This window comes from Lineus longissimus, chromosome 10 (genome assembly GCF_910592395.1).
Source record: "Lineus longissimus chromosome 10, tnLinLong1.2, whole genome shotgun sequence".
Taxonomy (NCBI): Eukaryota; Metazoa; Nemertea; class Pilidiophora; order Heteronemertea; family Lineidae; genus Lineus; species Lineus longissimus.
In genome coordinates this window covers 5,421,752-5,444,653 of record NC_088317.1, presented here as the reverse complement: position 1 = coordinate 5,444,653, position 22,902 = coordinate 5,421,752, and the positions used below count along the sequence as shown (strand labels likewise).

At 42.0% G+C, this 22,902-nt stretch overlaps 2 protein-coding genes across 4 annotated transcripts; one reads left to right on the top strand and one right to left on the bottom strand.

The window, feature by feature from the left end:
• Positions 1 to 432: 432 nt before the first annotated feature.
• On the bottom strand, positions 433 to 22,834 carry LOC135494434 (GTPase-activating protein skywalker-like). 3 transcript variants are annotated; one of them, XM_064782386.1, is made up of 12 exons: positions 22,713 to 22,834; positions 19,671 to 20,047; positions 15,143 to 15,453; positions 14,782 to 14,883; positions 11,156 to 11,246; positions 10,445 to 10,555; positions 8,469 to 8,566; positions 7,873 to 8,094; positions 6,563 to 6,652; positions 4,758 to 4,916; positions 4,079 to 4,290; positions 433 to 2,891 (listed from the first exon to the last, which is right to left on the bottom strand). In XM_064782386.1, the coding sequence occupies exons 2-12, from the start codon at positions 19,978 to 19,980 to the stop codon at positions 2,756 to 2,758; spliced, it is 1,842 nt and encodes a 613-aa protein (XP_064638456.1). In that variant the 5' UTR covers positions 19,981 to 20,047; positions 22,713 to 22,834; the 3' UTR covers positions 433 to 2,755. The 3 variants fall into 3 exon arrangements, with proteins under 3 accessions (XP_064638456.1, XP_064638457.1, XP_064638458.1); XM_064782387.1 differs by lacking the exon at positions 6,563 to 6,652; XM_064782388.1 differs by lacking the exon at positions 10,445 to 10,555.
• Positions 16,001 to 19,677, top strand: LOC135494435 (probable E3 ubiquitin-protein ligase MID2). The gene is made up of 2 exons (XM_064782389.1): positions 16,001 to 16,214; positions 17,243 to 19,677. The coding sequence occupies exon 2, from the start codon at positions 17,261 to 17,263 to the stop codon at positions 18,962 to 18,964; it is 1,704 nt and encodes a 567-aa protein (XP_064638459.1). The 5' UTR covers positions 16,001 to 16,214; positions 17,243 to 17,260; the 3' UTR covers positions 18,965 to 19,677.
• Positions 22,835 to 22,902: the final 68 nt, after the last annotated feature.

The following is a 22,902-nucleotide window of genomic DNA, read 5'->3' as shown; positions in this document are numbered from 1 at the left end:
TATGGACCAAGAAGACCAAATTGCCCTTATTCTCCTGCTGTTACTCCGTCGGAGGCGGCGGCGGAGGCGGCGCCGCGTGGACCGTAGTCTTTGGACAAGGCCATGGATTCAGAGAAGAGAGGATAAGGGGGCCTATGCAAATCTAATTGCTGAATTGCTGTCGACTCAATGGGAGCTGCCATTTTGGTATCATGTGACTGACCTATAAATCATGTGACCGATCTGCTTGTTGTGATTCGTCGAACTCGCGCAACATTGCTGCAGGTAGCCCCCACACGGTGATTAACTTCCTCGCGTGTCGAGAAAATATCAAACATGCTAGATCGGCTGCGTCTCGACTCGCGAGGGAAGATACGCAGCAAAAAACGACCCCACACAGTGAGAATTTGCCTGTCGCAACATGCACGCGTGTCACTTGCATCACGCAAATTTTCACCGTGTGGTGCAGGCTTTACGTTTTACAATTTGACAGCATGATTGGCGACAACAAAGAATGTGAAAAGTGACGCCATCTTCTCAGGTAAGGCTTTCTGAACAGCTTTAAGTGCTTTTGAGTTAACACCCAAGTTCCATCACGACTCAAGCATTCTTCAGGAAATTATCTCATCAACTATTAAGGAACATCCATAATGAGTGCGTAAAATTCCCAGCAATAGTGCAAGGGTGGGCTTTAATCAAATCGTAAATTCAAACAATTCTAGCGTAAACACTCCAGCAGGCTCATATTGAAAATGCTATGTTGATGAGACAATTTCATGAAATGCTTGTCACTTTTTTCAAAACCGTGGCACATTTTGGCAAGATGGAGTATAGCCCAAAACAGAAACTGTTTTGTACCTGATACAAGAAATTACTAACAAGTTTACAAGCACATACATTCAGTACAATAAATTTTCACAATTTTGTAAAAAAAAACTTAACTTTTAAAATTTATCTTATTGTTTACATCTTCTACACAATTTCATTATCACAATATTACCTCTTCTACCTCTAGTCAAGCTACAGGGTGGCCCAGAATTATATTCCCTCACACAATGGATACACAATAGAATTCTATTGTCCAAAGGAAAATAATTCTGGGCCACCCTGTAGAGTTGAATCCAAAGCATCTAAAGTTTTCTGATCTGGCAAGCACAGCTACATGCGTGTACATTGGACTACATTTCTTGATAGTCAACTTAGGCCTACCCCTAGTCAAGCTGTAGTCATTTTCAAAGCATTTAACATGTCTAAAGTCATTTCAAAGTGCAATAACAAGCCAATTAACTAGAAATCACACCAGTACACCTTGTCCCCTTCTAACGAATACTAGATTTTTGACTAGAGCACTAGCTTTCTACACATCTACATACATTGTACATACATACATTGCACATACATACATGTACATTCGAAACAACAGGACCTGCCAATACATACTATTAAGTGTGCATGTCTGAATGTTTATAGAAATATCAATCCATACATCTTATCCTAATTTATCCAAGAGGAAACTTGGAGGATTGAAAATCCATTTTTGCGAAACGAGTTCTCATATCCACATCATTTGAGTTCACCGTGCTGAATGTCAGAATAGGATGACTGGCTCTGCAATGACGTTAAAACTGTCACTTCCTGATATTTTGACGTCATCACCTCAATACTAATGACGTCACTCAGTATTTCTTATGGCCAATACACCAGTGACAGGTCGCCCCGTGAAAAACCTTTATTCTTCTCCTCAATATTCTCCTTAATTTAAAGGCCAAACTCTGGGCCGAAAGTTTCTGAAATGTGTCTATTTGAATTGCAATTTAAAGTATGTATTAGCAGTCACACCAGGACTATAACTAGACAGTTTTGGAGCTAAAACTACCTGTATCTATTTGACATGGACTATTATGGCAGTTAAGTGAGTATATATCTCGAGTTGAACCTCTTTCAATACAGGACACCCTTTGTAAGTATCAGTGAGGATTTCACTCTGTAAAACCAATGAATTCCTACTGAATTAGCTCAGAGTCCAACCAGGTCCAAATACTATTTCATGAGCTTATAATGAGCAATAAATTGACCTTCAACCATTATTTTTGTTTGTGCAACCAGACCCCATTCTCTCCTACATGTCTACAATATATAGTGGAACCTCCCTTAGCGGACACCTCTCTATTAAGGACACTAATTTTGGTCCCAAATTGGTTGTTTCCTTTCAATTTGACCTCTTTATAATCAGGACACCTCTCTCTATTAAGGACAGCACTTGTCAGTCCCGAGGGTGTTCTTAGCCTTATATATTATTGGTCTTTCTAAATACTGAATGTCATGAGTATATGAAATATGTCTCGAGTAATGTGACTAGTGACTAGTGAAATCCACACAATGACTTTTGGTGAAACTACGTATCAATGTTCAATGTATAACTTGTCGTCTCGAGTCAGTGACACAATGTATATCTTGCGAGTAATATATATATATATAAGATGTCATGGTTTGTCAAATTGTGCTGAGGCCAAAAATTAAGTCTTCTGTTTCTGGTTTTTGCGCCCCCCTGTTCCAAATTCTGTTATCAAAGGGTGAGAAGGCAGTCTGTACCCTGTATTTTATAACTAGCTGGTGGCTAACCAACCGGCCGCATCAGAAAGAGGTTACCAGCGGGCCTCGTACCTTCGACCTTTCATTCACGAGGCGGACACCTTAATCACTAGGCCATCAAGATATATGACTAGAAACAGAAGATCAATTTTCCTTGGCCTAATCTAGACACTTTGATTGATAGTTAGTGAAAGCCGAACACTTCCAGCGTTGTACACGTAAAATGCTTTTCTGAGCAAAGTTGTTGGTTATTAAATGTAGCACATCTAGACGACATCCCCTGGTGTAATTCTTCATCGAGCCTTATTGCTTCACCATCACTGGAAGAAAATAAAGACGTTAGTAAGAATGAATGACCAGAAACTCTGAACTGGGCACAGGAGACTCCCCAGCACTTGAGGAGGCTAGGATTCTATACCCAATTGCAACTTCTGAGGCAAGGATTCTACACCCAATTGCAACTTCTGAGGCTAGGATTCTATACCCAATTGCAACTTCTGAGGCAAGGATTCTACACCCAATTGCAATTTCTGAGGCAAGGATTCTATACCCAATTGCAACTTCTGAGGCTAGGATTCTACACCCAATTGCAACTTCTGAGGCTAGGATTCTATACCCAATTGCAACTTCTGAGGCTAGGATTCTACACCCAATTGCAACTTCTGAGGCTAGGATTCTACACCCAATTGCAACTTCTGAGGCTAGGATTCTATACCCAATTGCAATTTCTGAGGCAAGGATTCTATACCCAATTGCAACTTCTGAGGCTAGGATTCCACACCCAATTGCAACTTCTGAGGCTAGGATTCTATACCCAATTGCAACTTCTGAGGCTAGGATTCCACACCCAATTGCAACTTCTGAGGCTAGGATTCTACATCCAATTGCAACTTCTGAGGCTAGGATTCTACATCCAATTGCAACTTCTGAGGCTAGGATTCCACACCCAATTGCAACTTCTGAGGCTAGGATTCTACATCCAATTGCAACTTCTGAGGCTAGGATTCTACATCCAATTGCAAATTCTGAGGCTAGGATTCTATACCCAATTGCAACTTCTCAGGCTAAGATTCTATACCCAATTGCAACTTCTCAGGCTAAGATTTTACACCCAACTGCAACTTATGAGTGATGGCTCATTGACCTTGAATTCCTTGCAGTGGTGATCGGTTTTTAATTGTTGAGAAGCTAGAGACCTTCAAAGTTGGCATTCACCACCAAATGTGACCAACACCAAACTATTCAAGTGTCACATCACCGTACAGCCGAGACGGAACACTCTTGATGACCGTCACTTTAATGGCCTGGCTGCAGCACTTCTTGCAAATGACACAGTAATTTAGCCACAAAAAGCACCCTTCTAAAGCATCTCCCGCACCACAGGTATTAAAAGGTTTCAATATACTCCAAGCTTTTATATTAGAGTTTCCCTTCTAGACTGGTTGCCTACACAGTCTGAGGCCAGTCCTCCAAAATGTTTCAAATTACTGCATCAAACCAGTCTTACCCTCCACCTATTGTTAACACAGTATTATTTCCCGCCATAAACATGTGTGCATTTGTCGGCACGTCTCGAGACTGCTTGCCGATTCCGACCCACTCGAACTTCCTCCTCTCCGGCTTGAGACTGAACACGAACGTTTCACCAGTACCGAAATACGACAATGAGTCAATCTTCTTCCTCTCAGCCCAGTCGGCGGAGCAGTACGCTCCAAATACCTGGGGAAAAAATTGGAGTTAGGATTAGAAACTGACACTTAGTATTCAAAATGTGATTTGAAAGTGGCCACAGGTGGATTAAACGAAAGCTTCGAATGATTGCTGATCAATGTGACTACATAATTTTGTTAAATTTTAGGCATGGTAGAATTGAAATTAACATCGGGTCGCTGCACTGAAATCTAGACTGTCAGGTGGAGCTAAAATTCCACCCAAAAACCTTCCACCAATTGTCTTGAGGTTTGAGTTTATATTTCAGCCCAACCCTCCCGGTCTCAGCTTAAAATAACTGTCCTTAATAGAGAGGTGTCCTAATTAGAGAGGTCAAATTGAATGGGAACCACCACTTTGGGACCAAAACTAGTGTCCTTAATAGAAAGGTCGTCCTTAATAGAGAGGTGTCTGCTAAAGGAGGTTTCAATGTACATGTATGTTGAAAAACTCTAACATCTATATCAATAACCTACCTCCCCATTGGAAGTCTTCACAACGATCAAGGTTGGCTCTCGGTCCTCAACTCGGCTGTATAACGTCTTCAGACTAGTTCCATGCTCATGGGTGGTGTACAACATCTCCGGCTGGTAGACAGTCATCCTGGTTGGTAACCACTGCCATATAGCTTGTAGCTAACAAATGAAAGGGTCAATGGTATTAGTTCAATCGATTTTAGAGCAACAAAGGGGATATGAAAATGTCAGTGAAATCAACCTTGTACAGGTGTTGATTAATCGAGTGTTGAGATATGAAAACTTAGAGAATCTTACTTTCAAGGCACTGAATAATTGAGTGATGCTGGGATGTGGAAACTTAGAGTAAAATCTCACTCAAGTCATAAGATATGAAAACTAACTCGTCAAGGTATTGACTTTTGAGTGATGGGGAAAAAAAACTATAACTCTTCAAGTCATTCTTTTTTCAGTGATGGGATAAGAAAACTTAGACATATGAGAGTAAAATCTAACTCCTCAATGCATTGACTAAATTGAGTGATGGGATATGAAAACTTAAGACATATTAGAGTAAAATCTAACCCCTCAATTCATTGATTAAATTGAGTGATGGGATATGAAAACCTAGAGTAAATCCAAATTGTCAAGGTTCTGCCCAATCAAGTGATGCAGAACTTTGAGGAGTTATTTTCCAGGGAGTATTCCTCCTCCATGGCTGTCCGAGCATTTTTGGACCCAGAATAGTGAAGTGCTAATGGAGGTTACTGGCCTGGTGACTTCGACATGGCCTTGGGCCAGATGAAGACTCCATTGCAACTTTCTGTCCATCACAACTTACTGCTTGGACGGGTCATTTGCTTGCCCTAGCACAGAAACAAGGTATAAGGAATCATGGTTTTAAGTCTCATTCAAAGGTTGAAGGAATCTAAGTGAAGCCACCTGCTCGGGGTAGCAAACAAGCGTGGCAGTGCTGAGAATCAAACTCATGAGACTGAGAGGCCGCTCGTCTTCCTCAATACCAAAACAAACAAAGAACCTCGATACATCTACATGCCACATCTAAAGGGACAGACACCAAGTAACACTGAACAGGACATGCGGGTCGATTCCATCGCAAGACGACAAAATAAGTACGCTTTTTAGGACCCAGGTGTTCAAAACAAGGTCACTAATGCTAAAATTCCTTTCGTCAAACGTTAACTTAACCTGGCGTTAGGTCTAAGGCCTCAGCTGAAGAATATAGCACCAAGTTAAGTTAACACCAGCATTAGTGACGAAATTTGATTTTGAACAAACAGGCCCAGATACTGGCAGACTCAACTCTAGGACAGAGATGGACACTATGGGCTCTATCCCAGGAACAAGGCCAAGGGAGATCACTCCTGATGATATGTGTAGAGCATCCTTGTATGTGTGAGTAAAAGGATTCAGGGTGCATGGATTTTAAAACATTGAGTTGAGAGCTGAGCGTCAACAAGGACATTATTTTCTCTATAAACAATATCGGGCGATTGTAATGGAAGCAGGAGGAAACTGGAGACCCCGGAGGGAACCCACGCTGTCAAAGAGAGTCGCCCTCTCTTTCACATGAGTACCCCGGGATCGAACGGGAATTAAACCCAGGACCTCAGAGGTGACAGGCCCTGTTGGTTCCGCTGCCACACTCCGAAAGCTCAAGGGTGCAGGGATGCTCTACACATGTTATTGAGATTGGCCCCCCTGGGGAACAAGACTGGCCAAATAGGAAAAGAAGACCCGCAGAACAACGAAGAAAATCTACATCTATGTTCACCACAATGATCGTTTCTGATTCTCTTACTCACATCTTGTGTTGACATAATAAAGGACTTTACGTCTGCCAACGCTATGACCCCTAATGACCTTGACCTCGACCTTGGGCACGTTGCCAGCAGCTTTAGTAGAATAAGAATGAGGGTGAGCAACGCGGGAGTTCGGTGGTTAGCTATTTTTCTGGTCATACTGAATACTGGTTGACACTGGTGAGGATGACGCCTTTTCCTCTAAGACGCAACATTAAAGGTGTGGTAAGATGTAATTGTATCTTGCATATGATTTCCACATCATCCAGGCCTACCTGAATATTCTGTCATTTCATGGTTTCCACAGTGGAAGGCCATCATGCACTTTCACATGAAATTGAGTTCACATCAATAAAGAAAATATACAGTGGAACCTCCCTTAGCGGACACCTCTCTATTAAGGACACTAGTTCTGGTCCCAAATTGGCTGTTTTCATTCAATTTGACCTCACTAATCAGGACATCTCTCTATTAAGGACAGCACTTGCCAGTCCCGAGGGTGTCCTTAATAAAGAGGTTCTACTGTACTACACCCTTAACAGAGCTCCCAATAATAGAACAAGGCAAACAGGTTCAAATCCACTGAAACATCTCAATTCATTCAAGAGCATTGGCTAAGACAAACTGTACAACGTTTAATATCAGCATCACCAAACTTTGCCACGTTTCAGGAAATTTCAAAATGCATAAGCTTTACAGAAACATGTATTCAAAACTTTGATTTTCCATCGACAGAAGCTCTACTCATAAATACATAGAGTCACCTCAGGCAGGAGGACAGCTTTCCATAAAGACACCAAAGTTCTTTCCAAAAGCAGTTGCAAACAATACTGTTCAAAATCTCAGTAAAACATTAGTAATTGTAATACCTCTCCCTGTCAACTTATGTGAAGAAAGTACTTTAACACCTTAGGTGCCCATGGGTTACTAAATCTCCAAGAATGGAGCCCCCAATTGAAACAGATTCCATATCATTATTTTTTTGGGTTTCTTCAAAAAGCGCATTAAACTGTCATTAAAAATCCTCTCCCCACCCTCGAGCACACTAAACCCTACTCAGATCATCAAGGTTCACAGTGGATGCTGAGGAAATACCTTTGCCTCAGAACTAACTCATCAGATGGAGTTCCCGCAGTTGAAAACATTTCAAAGAGGCAAGTGCCACAGTCAGTGTGACCAATCTGTTTGATGACGTAGAACTACGTCATGGGCATGGAACAGTTGGACATTAAAGACGTACCTCTACGTCTTTGGGCACCAAAGATGTAAAAGGACAGTTCTATTATTGCACCTTTTAAGGTCGTGTAACATACCTGTTCTCCTGAGACTAGACTCGACCTCTGATCCCCAATTGTCCGCAGCTCAAACCCTCCACTCATGGACTTGGACACCTTCAGATCGAGGGAATCACATGACGCTGACTTGGTCAGATGCGGCACTTGCTGCATGTGACGCTTACTCGTCAGAAACATCTCATTTTTTATCTGTAACTTTTTGATCTCCTTGTGGGAGAATCCCCGGATACTGAAGGCCACCTGGTGGAAGAACGAGGCATCATTAAAAGCGACAGATATTAGGTCTTGAATCAGCAATTGGCAGAAACAAAACGAAATGATAAGTGTAGGTCTCACTTTGACATGAGATGGTGGCACCCCAAGGAGACACGCATGCATGACGAAGGCAGCAAGACCCCTGTGCAGCGGAACCCCTAAGCAGATACCTCTACACAAAGGAGACCCTCGCCATTAAGGACCTTAGTTTTGATCCCAAATTGATTATTTCCATTCAATTTGACCTCACTTATCAGGACACCTCTCCATAAAGGACAACACTTGTCAGTCCCTACGGTGTCCTTAATGGAGAGGTTCTACTGTATATAGGAGAATTACCAGAGCAAGAAGTGGTTTACCTTGAGAAGTTTATCAATGGAGACGGGAATCTCCTCACAAAACTGACTGAGTACTGTATGGATGTTGACACTAGGGATCTTCTGTGGGCTTTGGCGAACTGGAAGAGGAGACAAAGATCGTAAGTTTGATTAGGAGACAGATTGATACATGCACATAATCAGAAGCTTGTCGGTAAATTATTATGCTTAAATCTTAGTTCATGCAAGTAACCATGAACCCAGACTTTCGGCAAAATCAAGTTCTTGATGTAATTTTTTCTCATCAGACTGCCCTCTATCGACTGAAATCAAATGCACTGCTGGACATGGTACAGTCTTGTGATACTGAAAATGCCCTCAAAAGCAACAGGCAGTTTGACTGCAAGTTTCACTAAATGCATGAGACTCTCCGTAGATGACATCATCAGTGGGAAATTTTTCAACCTGGAGCATTAACCTGGAAAGTGCAAACAAAAACCTGTTTTCTTCAAAATGATCAAAATATGGGCCCTTGGATGCACCTTCAAGAGTCAGTTCACTTTTCAGGTAAAGTGTATAAGTAGTTTTTTCATTCACTTTCTAAAAAGAGTTTGATCACTGTCAATCACATTATATCGCTAACTCACATTTCTGTCATTATCGGGAACATTTTATAGAAAATGTGACCCACCACAACAAAATGAGTCACATGTCACTCCGAGCTTGACACGTTGAGATGGACTGGTTGTTCATTTCACTATTGTCTGCCTTTTGTGAAATCTGAGAATATCAATATCTTCTATTATTTCTTGGTGTCATTTTAGGCTCATCTTCTGTGCGACATGCGACTCATTTTGTCGTGGTGGGTCGCAAATATACAAAGCTCCAGAACCATTAGACAGGTCATGGCAATATGAGACCAGCAAAGCAAAGCTAGGCGTAATGTTGCTCTGAGCTGGGCAGGTTGAGATGGACTGGTTGTTCATTTCACTGTTGACTGCTTTTCGTAAAATCTGAGTACATTTTTGGGTTGACCATAAGTACCACCATTTTGGCTAAAACTTGCAATCCTGAAGCAATTAGAACTCCTTCAAAATGAAGTGAATGCCTACTTCAAGGGTGGGAGTTAGTTATTTGTTCTCCAGAAAACAGACTCCCACCTTTGAAATCGACATTTACTTCGTGTTCAAGGGGTTTTATTTGCTCGAGGATTTCAAGTTCTAGCCAAAATGGTGGAGCCTGTGGTCAACCCTTAACCGCTTGAATCCCGGTGACCCACCAGTTGGTCATTTTGAAATAACGTTTTTCCCCAACGACCGACAGGTCGGTCTCTGTGATATTTTTATTCCCTTAAGCTAGGACGCTAGTTTATTGCTTGTTTTAGCCTGTTTGATGTACAGTAGGGTCAGTTAGAGCATGCCTTGGTAGATGGCGCCTCGGTACCGGACTTTGGCGGTTGTATGCGGGCGCTATACATCGTGAAAGTCAGACCCAATTTTGCAACCACGTGACTACCCTGGGATCCTGGGATTTTCAAGTTTTGGGATTCAAGAGGGTAATTGCTTCCAGTCTCTCCTTGACATGCACCTTGATTTACTGTGACGTGTCACATATGAGGTGCAATAATGCCCAAAGCAGTTAGTGGACGCAATATCTGTCTGGAATGCCGTTACCCATGGATATACATTTCAAATATTTCAAAAAGGTCCGACAGGAAGACTGATGCAATAGGCCTCTTGTTCAGGGATGGGGCTGGTCAGAAAAGCTCTCAGCAACACTAAAACCAGGAGTGGATCAAGGAGCCGGAAAAGAGCACTGCATTACTGATCAAAATTCCTGATGTGTTCTAAGATTTTCTGGACACTTTCAGAGATTTTATCATAACTTAGGGAGGCATGCGTCTGTTGCGCTGACCCCCTTGGAGTATCCGCACCTGAAAGCAACACATCTGGCACCAAAGCAAAGCAAAGTCGCAGACAGAGTTGGTAGCATTGGGATAGCTGCAGGGATCGTGATACCTGACTTCCCGGTACAGAGACACCCCGTAGAAGGCATATCAGCCTCCGGTTCAGTAATGGTGAATTTGCGAGCGTCGACTGACGATAGATTAAGGTTCATCAAGAAACTAGCTGAAAGTTGAAGTTAACTACATGTGTCAGTTGAGAGGCTTGTGATGGCTTTGACAATACAGTCCATTACAGTCATGCAAATCTTTTAAAGGGAAAACTTGGGCGTTGGATTTCCCTCGCCAGGAGGATATCCCTCTGCCTACAACCATGCGCAGCCACTTGTACATGTAGTATCAATGAATGCTGATCAAAAATAACGACTTTCGCCAGTGTTGCGAGGCAGTTTTTTTGGACATGGCATGTGAATTTCAGGCAGGCCTGTATGGTTATACCCCATTCTAATGCATTGTATATTTCAGTTAAATGATTCTTCAATTATCTTGTTTGGAGAAGTCAAGGTCCTGCTGGAAGCATTTTTGTATGAAAAACCAACATATCTCATGCCCAAGTTGTCCCTTTAAATGACAGCAGGACATATCACCATCATCATTCCATCGAGTTTCTGTTTTTCTGGTTTTATAACCAACCCCATAAAGACCCCTGAATAGGTACAGACTACCCCCTCCTAGCAGATTCCGTGGGCTACCATAAAGGCTGTCTTTCTGCCACCTTTAGACAAAATTAACCCCCTCCCCACACCACCGAGAGCGTATTACCTACCAGCATGTTTATTGAACAGAATCAAAACGGCCAAGGCGACGCGGTACAGCACTTTGACTCCTTCAAACAGGTAACAGTCCATTATACGAACCTGAAATGATAGTATGATTCGAATTGGTTATTCATTTCCTGAGGATATTCTGCCCAAATTAGACTGAATTCCAAACAAAACGTCCCCAAAATAGGCTGAAAAATTACAAGGTGTAAAGGATTATGTGACCCGTTCCAGCAAAACCAGTCGCATGTTGCTCTGAGCTTGGCAGGTTGAGTTGGACTGTTTGTTCATTTCACTATTGTCTGCCTTTTGTGAAATCTGACAACATCAATTTCTTCTATTATCTCCTGGTGTCATCTAGGCTCGTCTTATGTGCGACATGCGACTGGTTTTACTAGAACGGGTCACATAACTGTAATTGAAAGGCCTGGGGACTGAAAGATAGGCAGCATATGTCTTTTTTGGAGAAAGCCCGAAAAGACAAAATTATTTTAATGTTTATGTAGCTATAATAATGTCAATTTCATCATGTATATCCTGCAAGTTGCGACACACTCCCCAACAGCCCGGAACTCCTTCATGAGGATGCTTTTTTGGTACACCCCGTAGACAGTTATTTCTTTACATCTCTTTTTACAGTGAAATATTGAAACAAACCAAACCAAATGTCGTCCGAATCAGAATCTGAATAAACCTCATCAAAAAAGATTCAATAAACGAGACTTATATTTCAAAACTGACACTCAATTACATTAGGACAAACTTCTCCAATTTATCTTTATCAGATTTTAATTTTCCTAAAAGCAATAAAACCATGAAAGAGCAATTTATCAGATGCTTCGCGGCCACAAATGAGGTGAACGTCGGATTGAAATTCGCATTCTAACATACCTGAAATGGCAATTCGCATGTTAATTTCATCAATGGGTGATATGAATAAAGACCAGTAAATGCTTTTACTTCAGTTTTGTACAGATATGCCTGGTGTAAATGTACATGGCGATTTAGATAAAAGCAATTGCTAGTCTTTATTCATATCACCCATCGCCTCATTTTCGCGGAAACTGTCTTGAACCCAGAATAAAACAATACCAACAGCGGCTGGAGTTTTTCAAGATATAACACCAATCTACACCCACACGAAAATCTGCCAAAGGACACTACTGGTATCCTAGGCAACACCTCAATTTTGAGATGATTCCTTCCTACGAGAGATGTTCATATGCATGTCACATCTGCATTTCTCCTCCAGGAAGTTTCTGAGATAACCAATCTGATTTGGCATTCAAGCTACGCAAGTATTCAGCTTTGGGACACGACAGGATGAATTCAAGGCGTCATCCCTGTGTCCCTAGGTTCCATATTCCCACCTCCTATGGCCTCTGACTTAGCATTCAGATCAACCTGGGTGAAGTCGACCTCAAGGGTCCCGCCAGTATCATAGTACAGTGGTACCTCCCTTTGCGGACACCTCTCTATTAAGAACAACCTCTCTATTGAGGACACTAGTTTTGGTCCCAAATTGGTTGTTTCCATTCAATTTGACCTCTCTAATCAGGACACCACTCTATTAAGGACAGTTATTTTAAGCTGAGACCGGGAGGGTTGGGCTGAAATATAAACTCAAACCTCAAGACAATTGGTGGAAGGTTTTTGGGTGGAATTTTACAGCACTTGTCAGTCCCGAGGGTGTCCTTCATGGAGAGGTTCTACTGCACATCGAAACTATAAACGCTAAGTATGAGAACTTTAGTTATCACTGACTTGAACCCGACCCAGGCCCCTAGCTAATCAAACTTCCAATTCGAACCCCAAATTCGTGCTCGTAGTCCTCCAGTAAGGCAAGGGGGTTTAGGTCTCCTTGGCTGTGTCCGAGAATTCAACTACAAGGGGATGTCTGCATCCGGCTCTGTCACAGTGACGCGACAACTTTAGCAAAGCCAAAAAGCCAGCGGCCTCTTTTGAGAGACGACACGAATACCATCACCAGTAAATAGCCTGAGATAACCCGATTGGACCGATATTTGACACATCGCACATATTGATGACGTAGATTTGGTGTTAGATTGTCAATGTTTTATTGATGGCAAGGTTCCGTATTCACACAAAACCAGAGATTTAGGGGCTTATGCTAGTGCTGCAACGCTATGCCACAGTTTATAGGCTACAGGCTACGGTACAATGTTCAGTTGTATTTACTGGTGGCACAGGAAAATAAAAACACATAAGACACAAGTTAATATGCATGCAAATTTGCTGAAACATGGTACAGTGGAACCTCCCTTAACGGACACCTCTCTATTAAAAACAACCTCTCTATTGAGGACAATTGTTTTGGTCCCAAATTAGTACTTTTCATACAATTTGACCTCTCAATCAGGACACCTCTCTATTAAGGACAGCATTTATCAGTCCTAAGGGTGTCCTTTATAGAGAGGTTCTACTGTGTTTATAGTATTTGTACATACAATGGAACCTCCCTTGGTGGACTCCTCTCTATTAAGGACAACCTCTCTATAAAGGACACTGTGTACTATGACACAGGAGAGGCCCCATTGGTTCACTTGGCCCAACTTAATCTGACCTACCGAGCACGCACCTATAGTATCCCTTTAACATTAATCTCAAGAGCATGTCTCACGTAGCCCCCCCCCCCCCCCCAACCCCACCTCACAACAACGCCTCCTCAATTCTGCGTGCAACAGCACAGATGGCTACAGATATTCACCATTGTTGTAAATGACCATACCATACCACGACATGATACATCTTGATCATTAGCGAAGTGATAATCAGATCAGCACTCGTTAATGTAAACATTCCGGAACCATCCATTTAGTGTGATTGCCATTTTAAGCAGCGCAATCATGTTTATGACTGATATTCTGAATTCTGAAGAATTGAGGTTCAACTGGCCGTTTGTAATTTCTGGTGGTCCAGGAAAATAGATAATGCAGTTGTACACAATACCGTATGGTAGTTTTCATCAAGTAGGGTTTAAATCTCTAATCTATACTTGTTATCATGCCTACGAATTTGTTGAAACTCGCTAGATCTATTCTATATCTGTCTACAAAACATCATTGTCAAAACTTATATCCAGTACATATTTACACAAAATTTTAATTTTCAAATTCAATTTCAAATTTCAAATATTAAACGAACGGTGTAGGCCTTTAAAGGAATTTATCCCGGATGGGATAAACAGTGTGTCCCAGAAAAAGGAAATAATCAATGATCAAATAATCAGTTGTCAAAACTTATATCCAGTACATATTTACACAAAATTTAAATTTTCTCAAATTCAATTTCAAATTTCAAATATTAAACAAACGGCGTAGGCCTTTAAAGGAATTTATCCCGAATGGGATACACAGTGTGTCCACTCCAAGAAAAAAAGAAAATAATCAGTACTGTTTGTATCGCACACCATGAGGGAGGAGATTCCGCCTGATGAACATGTCGACCATAGGGCCAGCAATAGGGTTCCACTCAGAGACTTGCATAGGTCTTGATGTTGCATTAATTGCTTGACTGAGGCACTGCAGGCCATTGTATTGCACGTACAATTCGTTTAGTATGACAGATCTCATCGTATAGTAGACGCTTTTAGAAAAAAAACCCCACTCACCATATATGAGAAAGGCAGGTCTTTCACAAGCCACCAAATCCAGTGTTCAAACACACTCTTGTCTCCCTTGGCCTGTTTGGTGACATAGGTGTAACACGATTTCTGCAAAGACAGAGAGGGTGGAATGGAATATTTTTTTATTGGTTAGGAAACAGCAATGACAATTTTCAGGGGATGATTATTAGAGAAAAGTAGCACACCCTCTCTAAGGACACATGCCGACATATCGACTGTGAATATCAGTGACCCCAGCAACCTGTCGGTTTTCTTGTGCCCCCTGGTTCAGCATGTCATCCAACAAGCTAGTACATTGTAGTTGGAAAGCCCTGAACCAGACAGAGGAAGATTTCAATCGACTTACTGCATATTTTTTGGCAAGGTCTTTCAGCACTAATGCGGATGCCTCATAGGACAACTTGGTCTGCGTGAGGTACGTCCTCTTGCGTGACTGCAGCAAGGCGTACAGGCAATTAAAGCACTCCTCTTCCTCCATAAGGTGCAGCAACAAACTCGTCAACGCAAACATCGTCGGCGAGAACGTGACGTCGGGGTTCGTCTGGCCGATGATACAGATGATGCGTTTGACGACGTTGCAGCCATGATGGTTGAGGTGGTAGTGCAGCATGTAGGAGGGGTCGACGAACGACGGCAGGTGAATCTCTTGATTGTGTCCTAGAAGTAGAAAACGTGGAAACATTTGAAGATCAGATTTCAACGAGGGGAGCCTGATTGATCTACGAGTTCTTCCTGCGATTTTTTCTTCGTCACTTTTGGTGATTGACATAGTACGCTACTCATTTCACATTTGAAGGGTCAGTAAGTTGACCTTTGTCGTCTGACCTTGACACGCAAATTGGGGCATACTCTCAAAAATCTATAGGGGGGGGCCTATAAGATGCCGCTCTCAAATCCGGGATCACTCCCCGACATGCGGAAATTAGCACAACCATATCACATAGTTAACCTTTTCAGTACCCACAGCCAGGCAGCACAGCATTCCACATAAGTTACCATTGTATTTGCCCAAGGTCGGATGGTGCCGACCATGCCTACATGTTTTGTTATCTTGACAAGTGCTACCGCCTTTTGTTTAAAAAATAAACCAATTTAGTGTATCCAGTCGTCATCAATTAATGATCCATCAATTTGCACTCGAAAAACCTAGCCGCATCCAGGAATAAGAAGCGGCCGTCTGTTGTTAAAAATGCCCTCGACTGAAAAGGTTGATTGAAGCAGTGGGTCAACTATATTTACACAACAGGATGTGGAACAGCACATCAGACATCACATGACAATATGTTGATCATTCTGTTTCCTCGAATCTGTTCAGAGAACAGTTGAGAGCAGACGGTATGTTGATGTGGTACTGGCTATAGCTCGCAAGGACGAAGATTGATTATTACTGAAGATATGGAGTGTTTACCAAAAAAGGGGTGAGTTGATAATCAAATAATCAAGCCAAACTTCGTTTTGACATCCATGCAAGCAGAGGTCGGTTGTCGCAGTTTTATAATCGGAACAAAATAGGAAAATCTGCTCAAATGAATACAGAATAGGCCTAGATGTGCTGTGAAAGTGTACAGTGAGAGGGTAGGTGATAAAGCTTGAAAACAGTGAAACCTTGGAACCAGTGATAAACCTTGGAATAGTAAGTACTAAACCGTGGAATCACTGTCAATGAGAGTGTCAAGTACTGCGTGAAATCGGATGCGTTCCTTCCACGATTTATACCCTCCCAAATGCAAATCTCGTCCCAGCTGACTTTATTGATAGCAATTGGCCAGTAGTTTCACTCTTCTAATCACCTTCACATGTGACAAAATAGGAAAATCTGCTCAAATGAATACAGAATAGGCCTAGATGTGCTGTGAAAGTGTACAGTGAGAGGGTAGGTGATAAAGCTTGCTGTCAGAGTGCGGAGTGGACACACAAGTGTTTATCACCTCTGAGGTCCTGGGTACGATTCCGTGTCAGTCTAGGCCCACTAATGTGATAGTGAGAGGGCTGTCAGAGTGCGGAGTGGACACACAAGTGTTTATCACCTCTGAGGTCCTGGGTACGATTCCGTGTCAGTCCAGGCCCACTAATGTGATAGAGTCAGAGAGACTCTCTTCGACAGCGTAGGTTTCCTACAGGGTCTCCGGTTTCCTCCTACTTAAATTACAATCGTCAGGAAGCTTCATAATCATAGTCTGTGATCAAGAGGTCTCAGTTTTCGATACCAACAACCAACCCGGTGCCACTTTATAACTCTCAACTGGCCAGAATTGTCCGTGTGCGCTAGATTGTGGCTGCCCTTGGTTCTCCAGAAAGGTTTCTAAATAGGCTGGGTGATAAAGTGTGCGGCAGTAGATATCACACAGTGAAAAGTGCTATATTAAAACACGCTACTATGAATATTACTACGATAGAACTATTCACTGGCAAAGATGTTTCAAAAATATATCTGTTCTCATTCTAGATTGTGTGCGCCGAATTAATGAAGATGGCGTCAAGGAAGACAGAGTTCACATCGACTTGTCTGATTTGCTTCGAGACGAGAGCTCTAAAGATCGTCGGTAGATGCAATCACAACTTTTGCACAGAGTGCCTTTCGACGGTTTTTGACAGCCGGGAAAGTGGAAGCGAGGTGTTTCTATGCCCTACGTGCCAAAAAGATTGTCCACGACCCTCGGATGGCGTGAAGGGGTTATTGGATTTTACAGGTATAGCTGTTGACCAAGAATCAGAAACGATAACTGTGCTTGACAGTCCTGAGCAGACTGAAGGCCTTGAACCATCCACAACCTCTGTGGAAGTAAAGGAATCAGCACCAGACAATGTGGTTATCGCGAAATGTCAGATTTGTTTGCACAGGAAGAAGGACGCACAAGCAGTAGTTATGTGCATCGATTGTGGACATTTTTACTACTGTCAAGACTGCTCTGACGTCCACGCAAAGAACAAGGCAACCAGAGATCACTCTGTTGCAGCATTAAGGCCGGACAGACAAGACGAGGCGGCAAAATGCAAGCTGCATAGCACAGACTTGATGAGTTATTGCCAAAACTGCAACACCACAGTCTGCACAGTTTGTGTGATGCTTGATCATGGTGACCACGACATTGAGAATCTCCGGGACACTATTCAGTCGAAGGTTGGTCAGGTGAGTGCCATGTTAGAGAAAGAAGAAAGCAAACTGAAGGAACTGGAAATTCTGAAGCAAGAGCTGACTGCTTTGGAAGTTGAGGCCCAAACGGTAGACCAGCAAAAGAGCTTGATTAAGAAGATTGAGGATCATGCCCAGACATGCATTGACAAGACCATCACATGGAAAGAACAGCGGAAAGCTCAAGTCGCGACAGACTTCAAAGTCGTAAGAGACATTCCTGAATGTTTGAAAACGGTTTCCGAGGCCATTGAAAAGATACGGGAACCTTTGAATAGAGCAAGTCGGTTGTTGTCTCAAACCGAACATCACCCGGATTACCTCGAGAAACTGGTGTCACGGCAGCAGGACTTGGAGTCTATTGGACGAGTAGATGTTGGGGATGAGGTCGAAGGAAGGGAATATAAAGCTAAGCTCAGTGAGCTTCGTAGGAAGTATATCCTGTTCATTCCAGCGATGGACTTTAAGTGTGGAAAATTAGGGCCAAGCAATGCATTCCCAGGGTCCCGTTTCTCCTTCTCTCTGCCCGAGGCCCAAGCAACCGGTGGGGCAGCCCTACCAGTACAACCACCGCGACACATTGTTTTCACTCACTCTGAGCCGTACTTTTCACCAATCATGCCACTGCCTGAATTAGTGGTACAGACAACAGGAGAGGAAGAAGAGACTGTGTTGTACAAGAACGACCGTGCACGCTTGTACCGCTTCTCGGAAGGAGAATGGAAGGAACGTGGCACAGGTCCGGTCAAACTCTTGAAGAACGAAACAAATGGGAAGGTCAGGTTCTTGATGCGGAGAGAGCGAGTACTAAAGATATGCGCTAATCATTTTCTTCACGGAGGCATGACCCTAACGCCAATGAAAGCATCACAGAATGCCTACATGTGGTGTGCACAAGACTTTTCCGAAGTGCAGCTGAAAAATGAACAATTTGCTTTGAGGTTTAGAACAGAAGAGATGGCTACCGAATTCCGGGATAACTTCTTGAAGGCGGTTGAACATGCTGAGAGCAGTGGAAAGGAAAGAGAAACTTGAGCCACAAATACCACAGTTGTCTCTGCAGCTACGGAGATCCCAAGCGCCAAATTATGAACATTTCTGAGCACAGAATTTTGGCCTCTACATTTGGCTGCCAAATAGAACTGTTTATGTGTGTGTGTGCGCTTCCCTCTGGCCCACTGGTAATTTGAATTCACTGACTTAAAAAAAGCTCAACTCCATTTTTTCCCTTCAAAATCGAAGTTTTACCTATTTTTTAATCTATTGACTTTAAAGAGGATTTCGCACTCGTAACGTTTCAGCAGAAATTTTCTCTGGCGATGAAACTGAATCTTCTCATTTCCTGTTTAAAAGTCCGGCATAGATCGGCCTGATGTACACGTGGACAATAGCTGGGCCTGCAATAGGGTTCAATTCAGACTGATGGTGCATCAATACAGACTGTGGAGTGGTTGGGGCATTGTATTGCTTGCAAGAAGTTAGCTTTAAGCTTTCAGTAGTGGTAGAGAAGGCCCCTTCTCTCAACTAATTCCCTGTTTATTTTTTAAAGGAATTGACACTGAACTGAACTAATCAATACCGACAGTGAGGCATCAATTTCTAATTCTGAAACATCTAAAATTAAACAACAACTATGAACATTGATAAAATTAATGAAAACTTTTTCGAATAGTTTTGATACAAATTTTGTTTAGAAAATCCAAACCAAATACGAGGAAATCCTCTTCTCTTTTGAACCTACCTTCAGCAAAGACCATATTAACCATCTCCTGGTAAATACTGCCCTGAGCTTCGGGATGGCACAGCCGGTAAACATCGCACCACAAAGTCTTACGCACTTCGTCGTCAACAGGCCAACAATTCTCCCGTAAAAACTGTTTTATTTTCCTCTCGTCGCGGGTGTGGAGAACATTATTCACGTCTTTGATCGTAGCAAGGTAGGACGGGGTCGTTTTTGGCAAGGTTTCAGCCCTGATCGGTACAAAGTTATGATCGACATGCTCCGTAAAAAGTTCTTTTCGGATATGTTTCGAGTCGGTCTGGCCGTTCATTGTTAGTTTGGATTTATCCCATTAGATGGAGTACTTGTCTGGCCTGGTCAAACTGCCTGTCATCTTCCTGAAAGGAGACAATTGGGGATAGTGAAAAATTGAGTTGTTGTGGACAGATTTTTTTATATCATTGCTGTACAAGTTTCACCGTGCAGAATCAGTTCCCATACCGACCGAGACTCATATCTTAGTCAGACGTTCCAACGAACCGAACGTATTTGGTCGTACCTGTCAGAAATTGAGTATACACATGACGTAAACAATACTAAGGATGTACATTACACCAATTAGATGTTCTACTTCTGAGTGACAGTGAAATTGACATGACAAGGGAAAGCATCGAGACACAGGAACCAACATGATCAGAGCAAAATATAAAACATAGCCTTGACTTGGCCAAATAAGGAACAACGTAAACACGAGATTTATCAAGATAATCCTAGAATACGACAAATTTTGTTCCGGTGACAATGCATCCAAGCAGATCATTACTCCAATACCAAAACCAGGACCAATTGCTGCCTGATTCAATTTTCTTGAAGCGAGCTGCTTCGTCTGGAGGCTGTCGCCATGGTTACCGATGAACGCAAAAGGAAGAACCATATCGAGGATCTAAGTTACTGGAACAGGGGGGACGCTTTAAATGACATCATTTAGATTCTGGCCTGGGGGAAAGATTGGTACATGTGTTCTTTCTTTCTTTGGACATCTTTGTTTGAACACATGTAATTTCATTTTTATGACAAAAACAATAAATTTCACCAAGAGCGATAATACAAAATTATTTGACATCCTTGACTCTTACAATGGGGTGTCCACTAAGGGAGGTTCCACTGTACAGTAGAACCTCTCTATTAAGAACACCCTCGGGACTGACAAGTGCTGTCTTTAATAGAGAGGTGTCCTGATTAGAGAGGTCAAATTGAATGGAAACAACCAATTTGGAACCAAACCTAGAGTCCTTAATTGAGAGGTTGTCCTTAATAGAGAGGTGTCCGCTAAGGGAGGTTTTATTGTACATGGCTTTTATTCCTTTCTTTTCCTGATTTTGATTGTTTGGTTGTCAAGACTTGGGTTGCCTACATCAAAAATCCCACTCGGGAACTTTTGTTTGTATTATAGGATTCATCACACCCCAGAGTCAATACTCGGCACGTGCTATTAACACAATAGCAGAATGAACACCTGGGGATATCACCATTGTCAACATGATCATCTTTATTATTGATTATTTCAGAAGACATGGTAGAGGGTATCCTCAGGGTGCAGCTGAGGTTAAAAACTCAAAATCGAAACCAAAAACTGTATCAAGCATGTTACATAGTACCTTATTAGAGTAATTCCTGAAGGCTTCCGATTGGAAAATCAACAATGCAGCAACAATGAACGACAGCTTGAGTTAGTCATTCTATTCTTTGAACAGTCTAAATCACTGTGAAAATTTAAAATTGCGGTCTGGTTTGGTTTACATCTGTGTCTTACCTTTTCTGAATTCATGAAACATTTTATATGATGGATAGAACAGATCTGAATACCCCTAAGGACAAGCACAATCATGTTAATCCAAGAAATGACAAGACAAGAATAATGGTAATGAAAAGAGTATTACCTCGGGCCTTATTTACATGATGTTGTTGTCTATCGACGTCTGCTGGGCTTGTTTTGTGATATAAATTGCCAGGCCAGTTGAACAATACATGTTTTAAAGAGCCACTGGCGCTGACATTTTTAAAGACCTGCTTGCGCCATTCGGTTTTAAAAATATTTGAAATTTGTAATTGAATTCGAAAATTTCAAATTGTGTAAATACATACTGGAAATAAATTTCAACAGTACTGTTGTGTAGACGAATACAATACTGAGTTTCTGTTAATTCATACATTCATAATAATTGTAGACTTCAATTCACTTCTATTTTCTTGGATCATCAGTCAATGCCAGTAATTTCGAACGGTGCACCCCTTTAAAATGATAGTCATGATTTAAAATCATTGAGTGATTTTGAAAACTGATGAGTTTGCGCTAAAATGAAGGTTCTCAATGCAACAACCAGCATGAAAAGCAATTTAGTTACCAGTATAACATTTCTAGTAATTGCAATTATAATCATATAAGCATCGCCTCCATGAATCCCCATATGAGACCTGACCTGAATAAGAGAATACAATGTAGGCTTTTAGATGAGACCTGAATAACAGAATACAATGTAGGCCTATGAGACCTGAATAACAGAATACAATGCAGGCCTACATGAGACCTGATAAACAGATTAAAATGTAGGCCTACATGAGACCTTAATTACAGAATACAATGGAGGCCTAAATGAGACCTGAATTTAACAGAATACAATGTAGGCCTACATGAGACCTGAATAACTGAATACGGATAATGTAGGCCTATAGTACATATACCCTTTATGTACGAGTCTGTGTTTTTGTGGGGGGGGGGGGGGTGGCTGGGAGGGAGGGATTTAGGCCGCGCCTGTCTACACACAGCCATCCATCGTGATAGCCTATCCTGCATGTCCTGAAAACTGAGTGATGATGTATGATCATGGCATGAATATCATGAACATGCATATGAGCCTGACAAGTGATGAAGATGAGATGACATGAATGCCCAACTCAAATCTGCCGAGTCAGATAATAGAGATTCTTGCTGTCAATATCATCATCCTTCCACTTAAACCACCAACATTTCATAAATAACTAGAATTTGGGTGAAATACTTACCAGTTCATGCAAAAATGATGTCTTATCTTGCACTAGACAATACACATGAGACGGAAAACGTCTTATAAATTGGGGAGTACCATGAAAAATGATATTTTATCTGAAAATCGTATTTTTTTACAATCTTGTCGTCCACAGCCCAGAAAGCAACATCCCCTTGAGGGCACTTCAGACAATTGTATCTGACTCG